The sequence below is a fragment of the Elephas maximus genome, chromosome 26 (assembly GCF_024166365.1).
Source record: "Elephas maximus indicus isolate mEleMax1 chromosome 26, mEleMax1 primary haplotype, whole genome shotgun sequence".
NCBI classification, from domain to species: domain Eukaryota; kingdom Metazoa; phylum Chordata; class Mammalia; order Proboscidea; family Elephantidae; genus Elephas; species Elephas maximus.
In genome coordinates, this window is record NC_064844.1 from 34,864,780 (window position 1) to 34,878,935 (window position 14,156).

At 36.0% G+C, this 14,156-nt stretch overlaps 1 protein-coding gene across 10 annotated transcripts in view; it reads right to left on the reverse strand.

Moving 5' to 3' along the window:
* The window catches only part of BIRC6 (baculoviral IAP repeat containing 6), a 383,808-nt gene that overhangs the window by 170,146 nt on the left and 199,506 nt on the right, over nucleotides 1–14,156 (reverse strand). For all 10 annotated transcript variants that reach the window (XR_007515526.1, XM_049870389.1, XM_049870387.1 and 7 more), the window contains 6 exons: nucleotides 11,420–11,641; nucleotides 9,699–10,479; nucleotides 7,927–8,070; nucleotides 7,348–7,477; nucleotides 2,374–2,505; nucleotides 650–817 (listed from right to left, as the gene is read on the reverse strand). Coding sequence is in view for 9 of the 10 variants with exons in the window: in XM_049870389.1 (XP_049726346.1) it covers nucleotides 650–817; nucleotides 2,374–2,505; nucleotides 7,348–7,477; nucleotides 7,927–8,070; nucleotides 9,699–10,479; nucleotides 11,420–11,641 (1,577 nt within the window). In the remaining variant the exon portion in view is untranslated. The remainder of the gene's footprint in view (nucleotides 1–649; nucleotides 818–2,373; nucleotides 2,506–7,347; nucleotides 7,478–7,926; nucleotides 8,071–9,698; nucleotides 10,480–11,419; nucleotides 11,642–14,156) is intronic.

The window sequence follows — 14,156 nt, forward strand, 5'->3', positions numbered from 1 at the left end:
TACTTGTAATGGAATCACCAAATATGAATTTTTCTGCTCATTATGGCTCATTGATAGTAAAATTTAGGAAGCAAAAAAGGAAACATGCAACTTCATAGTGCGAAATAGTATATACAATAATGTCTCCCTTTTTGGTTCTCACTTGTCTTAGAGGGAACCATACAGAGAAAGTCTCACCAACTCATTTACCTTATCAATGAAATTTGTATTTAATAAGCCTTTCTTTGAAAGGGAAATATTCTCTGGAAAAGATAACATTATTTATCAGTACCTCAAATTTAGTAACTTTAATAAGATACTTTCATAATGTAATCTCAAAGCCACAGTACTAAATGCGAAGTTTAAATTTCAACGGAAAAAAATGAGTGGAGAAAAATATTCAACAGGAAGGACAATATGGAATAAGGAAATAAAGTGGTTCCAGAGAGCCCATAGAAACCACCCTCTTGTTCGGTAAAATTTTTAAACTAGATTAACTGATTCAACAAACAGTTTATTGATTTTAACTGAGCTTATGATCCTTATCAAATGGTTTCATGTAATACCTAAAGCAATGACCTGATTAAAAACGATCCTGATGGTTATACTTCAGACTTACACACTTACAAATTATTAAAATTTCACGGATGATTTTCGTTCTGAATATTACCTGCCAAGAGTTTATGAAACAGGTGAAACACAGGGACAGTAATTATCTTGCTGGCAGTCTCTGCTCCCGAGGAAGCACTCCCTATTTTATCAGGCATTGTCCTCCCTCTCCTTGATGGTGGGCGAGGTGGTGTAGCTGACACAGCACGTTTAGATTGGGATTTCAGTCCTAAAAGAGAAGAACCAAGATTCTACACAGCCAACACACTAACGTGAAGTAGGAAAAAATGTGCCTCCAATTTTAATACAAAGCACCACACTCCTAACGCTAAGACCTAGAAATGTTTCTTCCAATCCAGTATCTAATCTTTCAATTCTTTTTGTTCCTCATGACAGACAATAATTTTGGCTTTACACTTGTAATTATTTTTCAAGAAACTAAAAAATATTAGTGGTTGCTATAACTGCTGAGGTACAGCTTACTATCAACTTACTAGACTGCAGTTATCGGCAAGTACATGTAGGAAATCTTAGGTTTGTAATTTTTCTATGAAAGAGAACACACGAACTGAGGAATAAAATTATCTTCATTGAGTCTTTTTTGAACTAAAATCATACTTAAAAAATAATCATCCAAATTATCAGTTATCCTTGCCATTTTTCTTCCTCCTCCACCTGTTCTTTTTAGGAGCTGTCGAGTCAGTTCTGACTCACAGCAAAACTACATATAATCCTCACATTCATTGCTAATTTTGAGTCCATTGTTGCAGCCACTGTGTCAATCCATCTGATCGAGTCTTCCTCTTTTTCACTGACCCTACTTTACCAAGCATGATGTCCTTCTCCAGGGACTGGTCCCGCCTGATAGCATGTCCATAGTATGTGGACAGTCTCACCACTCTTGCTAAGGAGCACTCTGGCTGTACTTCTTCAAAACAGACCCATTTGTTCTTCTGGCAGTTCATGGTATATTCAATATTCTTTCTCAACACCGTAATTCAAAGGTATCAATTCTTCTTCAGTCTTCCTTATTCACTGTTCAGCTTTCACATGTATGTGAACTGAGTGAAAAAATCTTTTGGTTCAGGAGCACCTTAGTCCTCAAAAATGACACCTTTGCTTTTTAACTTTTTAAAGAGGTATCTTGCAGCAGATTTGCCTAATGCAATACATCGCTTTATCTCCTGACTGCTGCTTCCATGGACATTGATTGTGGATCCAAATGAAATGAAATCCTAGAAAACTTCGATTTTCTCAATTTATCATGATGTTGTTTATTGGGCCACTTCCTCCTCCACCTAATAGCTAAAAACTAATTTTTCAACCTTTTTTCTTTTTATTATTTCTGTTTTTACATGATGAACTCACCATAAAGGAAAACTAAAAATACTAAATACTTTTTTTAGTTTTTCTTTTTTTTTAAGAAACCCAGAAAAAAAAACCCAGTGCTGTCGAAACAGGCTACATTAAATTTCCTTAACATCTAATGGACTTGTCAGAATATAATTCTCCTTATGCTGTTAAGCATAAGTGGAGTAGCTAACATATTCATACATGTTCAATATCTGATGAAATATAGTATGCTTCAGACATAAATTTAATAATTCCACTGCCAAAGAGTAATAAATTTCTGGCACAATATTTTACATTTAATTTTAAAATAGAAAAAAAAAATACTCTTTAAGTTTTTTGCATTAATACATTTTATTATATACAATTCCTTAAATTGTTATATTTTCTAGAAACTCAAGCAAAATCAAAATTATAAAAAAACAGAAAACATACCAGAGGCAACAACAACACTGTAATTGTCCTGAAATCCATTTTCTGCCTTAACTCTCTCTTTCTCTTCATGGTTTTTCTTCTCTTTGTCATCTTTTTGTTCACTAATTAGTTTAGCTGTGATACTCGGAGTATCTGTAAGAAAATCTTATCTAAAATACACTGCTTTTATAAAATCATTAAGGAGGAAAACATTAAGTACTTCAGAGGAAGATTATCACTAATATAGGTACAGTGTAAACTGATTTAAAAGAAACGTTATAAGGTAATACCTAGTATGTAATCCTTGATAATATTAATAAGGAGATCACCATATTAAAATCAGAATATTTAAGTTTCAATCCCTAAGGAATATTACATATTACAACAGTACTAGCTTTAGGGGTAGAGACCCTGGATGGTGCAAAAGGTTAAGCTCTCAACTACTAGCCAAAAGGTTGGCTGCTGGAACCCACCCAGAGGTGCCTCAGGAGATAGGCCTGGTGATCTGCTTCCAAGGGGTCACAGCCTTGAAAACCCTATGGAGCAGTTCTACTGTCTACACATGTGGTTGCCATGAGTTGCAGTCAACTAAACAGCAACCAACAACAACAGCTCCAGATACAGTGAAAAATGATTACCATGAAAACTTGCTTTTCTTTTAGGCATGGTTCATGCGCTTGACCCCTCGAGCTAATCTGGTCCTTACTACATGCATCTCAAGGAGCCCTGGTGGTGCAGTGGTTAAAGCAACTGACTGCTAACTGAAAGGTCGGCAGTTTGAAACCACCAGCTGCTCCACAGGAGAAAGATGGGGCAGTCTGCCTCCACAAAGATTTACAGCCTTGGAAACCCCATGGAGTTGCTATGAGTAGGAACTGACTCCATGGCAGTGGGTTTTTGGGTTTTCATGTGCATATCAAGAAAGAGTATTATTTCAAAATGAGGAAACTGAGCCTTGAAGAGGATGCTGGCACATTTTGTAAACTGTAAATATGGGATTCAAATCAGGGCTCCTCTCAAAGTATTACACTAGACTTCTACTACAAATAGACATTATAAAGAACAAATTTCAGTAATAGATTTCTTGTTATTTTATTTAGTTAGCATCCTAGGTAACAGAGTAATGTGTTTTACCACTACTTTAAAAACAAATACTAGAGGTTTTCACGATTATTTCTTGAATTAATATATTCTTTATTACTTTGGATTATAAAACCAGAAAACCAAATCCACTGCTACTGAGTCGATTTTGACTCCTAGCGACCCTATAGGGCAGAGTAGAACTGCTCCACAGGGTTTCCAGGCTGTCATTTTTACAGGAGTAGACTGCCACATCTATCTCCTGCACAGTGGCTGGTGGGTTTGAACTGCTGACCTTTTCGTTAGCAGCTGATAGCTTTAAACACCCCGTCACCAGGACTCCTGTTCTTTGGACTATACCACAGTATTAAAAATTGTAAAATGAATGAGGTGACAATATAATGATATGAATTAAAAAAAAAAACCAAGCCCTCTGTGGTCGAGTCGATTCCGACTCATAGCAAGCCCAAAGCCATTGAGAAATCCAAAAGGCCGGATGAACTGCTGTGATATTAGAAATGGTTTTCACTATGTGGACACAGTTGATACAGTCTCCTCTCACTTAAAAACAATATTTTTTTCCCAACAAAAACAACCAAGCAATCCAAAATGGCAAGGATATTCATGTAAGTCAGAGTGAAATATTTAAGTACTAAAAACTTTATTACATTAACTTATAGCATAAACAGGTAAGGAAAACATGTAAAGATCATTATGTGATAAGTCTTTACAGAGTGCAATCAGAAGTTCTAATGACTTCCGTGTTTATTCAATCTATTCTTTCAATAAATGGTACAAAAGTTATAACTAAGAAAAATTTTTCTCGATTTTCTGTCTAATTTGCTCTGGTTTGGATTTACATTTCTGGCCAACGTGGAATAACAAGGAACAGATTTACTTTTAAATGAATAATTTCTTTCATAAAGATTAGCACAAAGCTGGTTCCTATAAGGCAGAGGTTAAAGATATCCCAAATGTCTAACTTTCCCAAGTTGCTGTACCACTCCATCATCTCTAACATCAACTATTCACTCTCTCCTCAGTACACTCCCTCCTGTCTTTGGGTTCCCTAATTCACTGCAACATCTCACAGAACTCACAAGCAATATAAAGGAAATGGGTCATGCGGTTGTGGAGGCTGGCAAGTCCCAAAATTGTGGGTCAGGCATAGACTTCTCCCTGGACCTTAGTCTCTGCCAAAGGCACTCAGCTTTCTTGGTCTGTGGGCCAGAAAGCCCAATGCACCATCTCCTGCGGATCTCTGCTGCAGGTCTCTCCATCTTTGGTGGTGGCAGGCTATCCTCTCTGCTCTGGAATTGGCTCTTTTAAGGCAAAATGGATCAATCCCTTCAGTGGGCCAAATTATCTTACATGCACAACCCTACCCAATTACCTGGGTAGGAGTCATAAGACCATGGCTAGAAAGGCCACACACAAAAGTAATTAATCACACCACAACTTTCCTACCTGAAGTAATTAAAAAACTGGGAAAATACATGAAACAATAGTCTTCAGATACTGGGCATCAGGCAGAGCAGAACAGTGATGCCTAAAAGAGTAGATTATGAGGTTAGCCATATGACTGTTCCAGCTTATTGTGTGGAAAGAGTTTCCCCATGTCACAGTACAGCACAACCCTAGGTTGGGGATATGGAGCTGGCAGTCCAAGGAGACAAAGACAGTTAGCTGGAGTTAGACCGGCACATTCCCATGGAGGTGAGATCTGCTCAGTGAGAGAATTCTAGAGATCTATAAAGGGTCCCTTTCAAGTCATCAGTAAGTACTGATAACCATATACATGTGAAGAAACCACTCAAGGTTAAGGAAAGTCAACCAAAAAAGCAGCAAGGGGAACAACTCTGGGGTCTCATGTAATGTCTCAAATAGTTTGTGTTCACAAAGTCCAACAAATTTCTAACAGAGTACTCAAAAAGGGAACTGCCTCAGTAGTGGGAATGAATTAGGCCTAAACCTACGTTTTCCAATACAGTACCCTATTCCTATTCCAATATAGGAGCTATTTCAATTTAAGTTCATTAAAATTAAACTTTAGTTCCTTAATCTCACTGACCATATTTCAAGAACTTGGCAGATACAGTATGAGACAGCACAGGTTTATTAAAAGTTTCCATCATCACAAAATGTTCTATGGATAGCAGTGCCTTAGATTCAGTTGTTCTGGTTCTGCCTAACAAAGCTTAAAAGCTGGCCCTGAAAGCAACAAACTGTTTTCAAATTACTCAACTGCATCTCAGGATACAAAAATACACAGCACCCAAAAAAAATAAAACTTACAATGTCTGGCATCCAATAAAAACTTTCCAGGCAAATAAATAAGCAGGAAAATAGAACCAATAATGACAAAAATATGTCCCAGAAAGTAAAGGAAAGCTTGAACACTTTTAAGTAGCAACAAGGAAATAAAAAAAGAACCACATCGAACTTCTAACACATGATTAGGCACTAAAGAAGAACAGATCAGTCAATTTGAGGACAGAAATTATCAAAAAGAAAAAGTTGAAAAAAAAATTAAGAGTTTCAGTGAGCTGTGAAACAATTTCAAGTGCCCTAACATGTATGTAATTGGAATCCCCAAAAAAGAAGGGAGGGAGGGGGCAGAAAATATTCGAAGACATAATGGCCAAAATTTTTCCAAATTTGATGAACTCTATAAACCTGCAGACTGACGAAACTCGACAAACCCCAAGCGTAAGAAACATGAAGAAAACTACACCAAAAAAAAAAAAAAAAACAAACACCACAGCATAATCAAAATCAAATTGCTTAAAACCAGTAATAAAAATTCTTACAAGTGGCCAGAGAAAAGATACATTGAATATGGGGGAATAAACTAAGGATGACACCAGATGACTCAGTTTTTTCTTATTATTTAAATTTCTTAAAAAGATAACTAATAGGTGAAATAAAAAATACTGACATATTAACTTTATATGTGAAAGCAATAACGTCAGAAACTATAGAAAGTAGGTAAAATTACTGAGATGTTTTGGGATGTCATCATTATTCTTTATCATTGCGTAGTGTCCAATTGTGTGCATGTACCAGAGTTTGTTTATTCACTCATCTGCTGATGGACACTTAGGTTGTTTCCATCTTTTTGCTATTGTGAATAACGCTGCAATGAACACGGGTGTGCATATGTCTATTCTTTTCACAGCTCTTATTTATCTAGGATTAAATTTCCAGTTTTTTAACCCGGTAGCACACAACTACTTTGAGAGGCAGGATACGGGGTTTTACTCATTTTTACGTACCCAGGACAAACTACAATGCTTGCACATAGCAGATGCTCAATAAATATTGACTGACTAGGATTTCTGAGAGCAATTCACATTCTCCCATCAAAAGCTGCTCTTTCTTTGATAACCATTATGTTGTTTAAAGGCATCATCTAGGCAAGAAACCTAGGAGGAAAAGCTCTTTTTGCTTTATTTACTGTCTGTGAACAAAAAGGTCACAAGTCAATTCTACCTACATCATTTTCATTCTTGACCACTCATTTGTTCGCTGGATTTCATAAATGTTTATTATCCATACTCCTCTCATCCAACCTAATGCCCTACATTCCATCTACTATAAAACAGATAATTTACTGTGAGAAAAATCCATCAATGGCTTCCCATGGCATGCTGATTTCCAGCTGCTCATGTTGTCATTCCCATACATATCAAACACTTCAACCACTTCACACCAAAATAACCATAGATGCCCAAGTACACTGCATATTCTGTGCACTTGATGGTTTCTTACCCATGCTTCAAACTATGAAGATGTCAGTGTTTTCTAGATAGTTGCTAATGGGTGAATGCAGTGAAATAGTTTTATAAAAGTAATAAAATTCCATAGACATCTAGCATAAAGATAAAGAAAAATTAATATTTAATTATGACTTGCCTGACACTCTGTCAAGAACTTCTGATAATGTTGTTGAGACTGGCAAATGAAGAGTACGGAACTTGTGGCCTGCTCCATACATTGGATGTTGGATGACATGGCTAGTAGCATTAATTCTGCCTTTGTACAGCTGAAAATTAATTCACAAGAATCAAGAAGTGACTTTTTGGAATGTATATCAATATGAAAAAGTTTGAAGAACATAAAACAATAAGAAAGTTAATAAAGCATATAAAATACACAGTTTGTTTTATATATTTCTTTAAATGTGGCATGTTTATTTCCTATGTGATTTTTCTGCTGGGTCAATTTTTATATTAGCATTACAAGACCTTAAACTATCTCACTTTTTTCCCAAATCAAATTATACAACTCAAGGTAGGGTATAGATATTCTAAGCACAGGGGTTATTGTAAAGTGACTTTCAAGTACTGTCGTTAGGAATAAAGGTTGTTCTAGTTTCAGTTTCTACACTAGAAGTTAGAAGAACACAGAGATAACTGTAAAGCCCTGATTTGAAATTATAAAATATCTTTACACACAGCTAATCAAGATTTAATTTAAGTGTTATAAACTCACCGGACAAGGAGACTGAAGAAACATTGTCACTTTCTCATCCTCCAGCATTAACTGCAAAAATAATCTTCGTATAAACCCTGAAATGTTCCCAGAAGTTGGAAGGTTCGCTCTTTGAGGGGATGTCTGGAATAGTTCACAGAGAACCTGGCAAGGCAAGAGATTTAAATAGTTTATTTTCAGCTTCTTATTTTGAACAGTGAACAGAAAATTAAGAATGTAGATTAACAAATATATTTTAACACATCAAATCAGCAGTTAAAGAACACATTATTTCATCTTAAAATAGATGAGTATTTAAATAGGTAAAAAGCACAACAAACATTTTTGTGGGTAAATCATTACTATAAAGTTTTCACATAATGAAGATCAGAATAACCAGCTTATTTACAACTTTTGTCAATATCAATGTGGTTAAAAAACAAAAAAAATTATGGGAAAAGTAAATTATCTAAAGCACACATACATGAAGCTTTAGCAAGAAGTTGAGAGATGATAATAAGGACAGGCCAGAGGTAGTGGGACACAAAGAATTCACACTATCCAGAGACACAAATCCAATTTTCAAATATCCATTTTCATGCCCTTGGTTGCAGCTATAAGCATTTTTTAATTACGCATATTAAGCAGAGATGTAAGTATATTTTTCCAATAATCAATTACTATGGACAATCAAATACCTTGCTCTTCTTAATAAAGTTAAATCATTTGATTTTTTCAAAAATTATGATACCCTTCCTTCTAGATGTTAGTGAAGTTTTACATGAACAAACATTATTAAATATGAGGTGGGGAGAGAAGGTAATTACTATATTTTTTACTATGTCTCCGACAGCTTTATGCTAGATATTTTACATAAACCCAAAAAACCAAACCTGTTCCCGAGTCAACTCTGACTCACAGCGACCCTGTAAGACATAGTAGAACTGCTCCATGGGGTTTGGGTTTCTAAGGTTGTATATCTTTACGGAAACAGACCGTCACATCTTTCTCCCGCAGAGTAGCTGGCAGGTTTGAACTGCCGATCTTCTGGTTAGCAGCTCAGTGCTTAACTACTGAATCACCAAGGTTCCTTCATACTTTATTATCACAATATTTTATCCTAACAATAAATCTCTGCAATAGGTATCGCTAGCCCAATTTTATGGTTTATACACTCTGCCCAAATTTCCAACAGCTAAAAAGGAGCAGAATCTGGCAAAAAAACAACTAGAAATGATCTTGAAATAATTCTAGCTTTCAAGATTTTTGGCAACATGGACTTAATACAAGAACCAGCCTTTCACATTTTTATGTGATTTTTCAAGAGTCTTTTACATGAAAACTACTCCAACGTTCTGCATCATTAGAACCACACTGTCGTTTGCAGCAACGTGATTACACTAAAAGCTAAAACCTCAATGCCGCTAAGAGCACTGCTATCCACGGACAAACAGTCAGCAGCTAAAGTACTGTTCTTTCGAGCTTGTTCTTTTCATATGGAGGAGTTTAAAAAAGAGGAGGGGGGTATAATCTATAGATAGAATCCCGCTGAATTTGTCCATCTTCTCATCAAAAAGAATAACTGACTTAGGCGACAGCACATTTTGAGAGAGGGAAGGAGGAACTACCAGTACTTTATTTTAAATATGGTTTAATTCCAGATCTTTAACTCACCTACCCACAAACTTTGCCTTCATTTACATCCCTCCCTCACCTGAAACCACTGGTGCTATTTGACAGCACATTAAAATAGCAAAACTTGCAAGGCATAAGCCAAGTTTTTCTTCTCTTACCTGTGCCATCAGCTTTTGATTATTAGGGTGGCATGAAATACACTGCAGAAAGAAGGCAACAGTTGCATTCTCAATTGCTGTCCGCTGTTGAGTGGTCAGTCCTGTTGTAGCAGCTGAAGAAAGAGAAGCCGATCTTGCACTAGTCTGTTGTGCACATATATTAAGTCCTCCGGAAGTAGAACCAGAGTGGCACAATAGAAACAGAAGTGCTGTCCACAGTGGATTGACTTCAGGACCACCAAGCCAATCTTTCATAATATGGCTATTGCCAACTTCTGTCAAAAACCTAAGAATAGGAGCAACCAGGTCTGCTGTGATAGGCATCTTATTACATTGTTGTAGAACATGATGCCGCCTGAGTTTATCCTGGGAAGTGTCTATTGACTGAGCAATGCTTTCTGAGTAAGAAATGTGGCTAAAGCAGAAACTCGCCAGACTCCTCACAAGAAGAGAAGGCAAACCTGAGTCTAATAATTGTTTGATAGCTTCCGGGGATTGAGAAGCAGAAGCAAGGGTTGCCAAATGTGATTCAGTTAGTGCAGGAAGTACTTGTGCATTTTTAGAGTCATCTGTTAAAGAGGAACTAAGATCCTGCTTTTTGCTATCATCTGTCATGGACAGTCTATGGTGACACTGCATTGGAGGAGGGGTAATTCCCATCCAGCCCATGAGCAAAGAAAAATACTTTGGGTGTATGTGACACATCGAGCAAAGTAGACTGTCAACAGCTTTCTTCAAAACCATATTGCAGGGAAGAGACATGGACCAATTAAAAAGTAACCTATGGAAATAAAAGAAAATATGTTAATAAGTTTTTATTTTTTACACAGAATTCATTGTTTCAAATATTTCCATAAGAGCTCATATTATACTGACAAAAACTTACAGCTTATTGGACATTAAATAATATGATGTAATGTAAGATGAAGGAAAATTGTAAAATGAATACCAAGTGACTTGTATTTAAGTTTTGTTCTCTGTGTGACCTTAAAAGATATCTAAAAAAACAACAGAAAATTACACCAAAGAAACATTTAGGTTGAGTTTGATGTTATTAACGGCTTATTGTTTGTAAACTGAAAGCTAATGCTTGTAAGTTCAAAACTATTAGTGAGTTTCACTAATAAGTCATAGATTATGTCAATGGACAGGGTCAGACGTGAAGATGATAGGCTAGAGCACAAAGATCTTGCCTACAATTTATAAGTCATGGAACTCTTTGGAAATAAATATAATATTCTGCTACAAGTTAGCAGTAAATTCAGCAAACCCTTAGTAGAGTATAATGAAGAAATGTAGTTAAGTGGACTCTACTTGTCAAAATGACAACTATAACAACTACATAGAAAGTACTATGTTTTTCAGAATTCCCAGGTATAACTTTACCCACATATAAATATCTAGGATAAAAGAATCTGGTGTATGTATTTCCAAGTGAGAACACTAAAGATCATAGGAACAAATACGTTATACATTCCGATTTTAGGTAGAAAAGAGAAATTGCAGGCAGCACCACTAGTATACATTAAAACATGAAGACTAATTAATGAAATTTGTGACACATCATTTCAAAATGACACCTGCTTGTATTTAACTACTACTTTCAAGATATAATTTTCATCAAAACAAGCATGTAAAATACTATGTTTCATCAAAAGAGAACCTTAAATGACCTAATACTGGGGTCAGGGAGTGGTGAGGATCTCACAAATCACACTTACTCAAAGAGCTCTCGGTCCAGCAGGCCTGGTAAATCATACTCCACAAGGAGTTCGTAGCTGTGCCACAGAACTGCTGCTACACAGTGCAGATGTGAAGGGGACGGCATTACAAGTCCATACTCTGCTGCTGATGAGTTAGGGAACGTGTAGCTCATCCTGCCGCTTCTCTTCATAGCAGCCACTCTTGCAGAATCACTGACCCATTTTAACAATGCCTGAATTCTTAAAAGAAAAAAATGAATTCTGTAAACCAATTACACTAAAACTGACATTAATCTATTGCTGTTGATTCAATTCTGACTCATAGCAACCCTGTAAGACAGAGTAGAACTATTTCACGGGATTTCCAAGGCTGTAAATATTTACAAAAGCCAACTACACATCTTTCACCTGTGGAGAGACTGGTGGATTCAAACTGATAACCTTTTGGTTAGCAGTCCAGCAATTTAACCACTGAGCAACCAGGGCTCCCTAAAACTGGCATTAAATGCACTGCCTTCGAGTTGATGCCGACTCTACAAGACATCTACGGGACACAGCAGAACTGCCCCATAGGATTTCCAAGGTTATAAATCTCTGCAGATGCAGGTTGTCACATCCTTCTCCTGCAGAATGGCTGGTGGGTTCAAACCATCGACCTTTTGATTAGTAGCTGAGCACTTTAATCACGGTGTCACCAGGGCTCCTTAAAAATGACATTAAACCAAACCAAAACCATTGCCAAGGAGTCAATTTTGACTCATAGCAACACTAAAGGACAGAGTAGAACTGCCCCATAGGGTTTCTAAGGAGCGGCTGGTAGATTCGATCTGATGAGCTCTTAACCACTGTGCCATCAGGGCTCCTTACCAATCATAACTGGTCAAAAAGTTAGTGATAACACAACTGTTATTCAGCAAATGAATACTGATTACTTCTTACCTCATTTATAATAAAATATAAAAATGCCCAGAATTACTCAAAACAGAGTTTCACAAAGTCATGCTCTCCTCTAAAATTTTTCAATTTACAGCAAATCCATACAACCCAGAGTAGTGATTTGGGGCTAATTCTTCATTGTGCAGAGAGTCCCATGCAACACATGGTGTTTCAAATTCCTGGCCCCCAAACATTGAATACCAGTATCAACCATCCACACTATTCATCCTGATAACAGAAAATACCCCCAACACATGTACTTTCCCAAGTGCCACTTTTTCCCAACCTCCTAGAGCTAAGGACATGTAAAATCAACTACTGAAAGGAACAATGCTTTGTAGTGTGTATACAAGGCAGAAAATGAGACAAGATTTGCTGTAAGGTTCTTAACACAATGTGCTTATATTTGTTGCCCCCTGCCCCGCCCCCCCACAATTTTCTAACTTAAGACCATGAGACTCTTCTTTGCTTCAGGAAATAAGAAATGGGGGTAAGAGGTTATATAATACTAGTTAATCCTTCTCTATACCCTGCAGGACTGAAAGAAAGCTCTTAAAATTTCAATTTCATATGATGTGAAATAAAGACAAGTCAGAGAAAAAGAAGGGAAAAGTGGCAATCAGGAGACAGTAACATTTTCTCAGTCCATGGCAACCAACAATATTGTCATTTATGTCAGTTCTGAATGATAAACATTCATGTGTTAAAAGGAATTATGCAAAGGAAATAATTTCATTAAGTTTAATTTTCCTCTTATGATAAAAAGAAACATAAAAATACTTAAAAATTAAATTATCCTAAGATAATCCTAAGAGATTTCAAGCAACTTTTTATGGAAAAACATTTAACACTAATTTTTATATATTTTTTAGCTCTACTTACCATTATGATTCAAATTTGGCACAGGTTCCTATTTACTTTGTTAAAAAGTATTCTAATCTCTTTTTAAGTGTAATATAGTTATCATACAGTTTATATAAAGAGACTGATAGAAGTCGGCCTATTTAATGTTTTAAAGTTATTATATTGAAAATAAACATGCAGTTAAATATGTCATTTATAAACATTTTTAATCAAGTGAAGATGGAAGCAATTAGCCAAAAACAAGTGAAAGCTATTACACTATTATGTAGTAATTTCCCCTCAGAACACCTTTCACTGCCTGGCCTAACATTTCATGCCCCAAATTGGATCTATGTAAATCTTTTTTTTGCAGTTAACACTGCTGTCTCCCCAACCTTGAAAGTACAAAGCAGGACTTGATTAAATTTTGCATCTCTAGTATCAAACATGGTGCCAGGCATACAGAAGATATTCAGTAAACATCTATAAAATGAATAAGTATTCACCAAAAATATTATCGGTGTTACTATTTTTAAATTATTATTAATTTATAAAACAAGAAATTAATAAAATGCCAAATGATTTCATTGTGAATATAAATTAAAATATTAAAAGATAACATGGCAAAGGAAATATACTCTAGCATAGAAAGAATGAGTCACACACTCTATATAAATAGGTTCTTCTAATATGGATGGTGTTATGCATTGAATTGTGTCCCCACAAAATGTGTGATAATTTGGCTGGTCCATGACTCCCAGTGTTGTGTGAGTGTCCACCACTTTGTCATCTGATGTGATTTTCCTACGTTATAAATACTGTCTCTGAGATATTAATGAATTGGGATTAGTGGCAGTTATGTTAATGATGCAGGACTCAATCTACAAGATTACGTTGTGTCTTAAGTCACTCTCTTTTGAGATATAAAAGACCGAAGTGAGCAGAGAGATATGGAGACCTCATGACACTAAGAAAC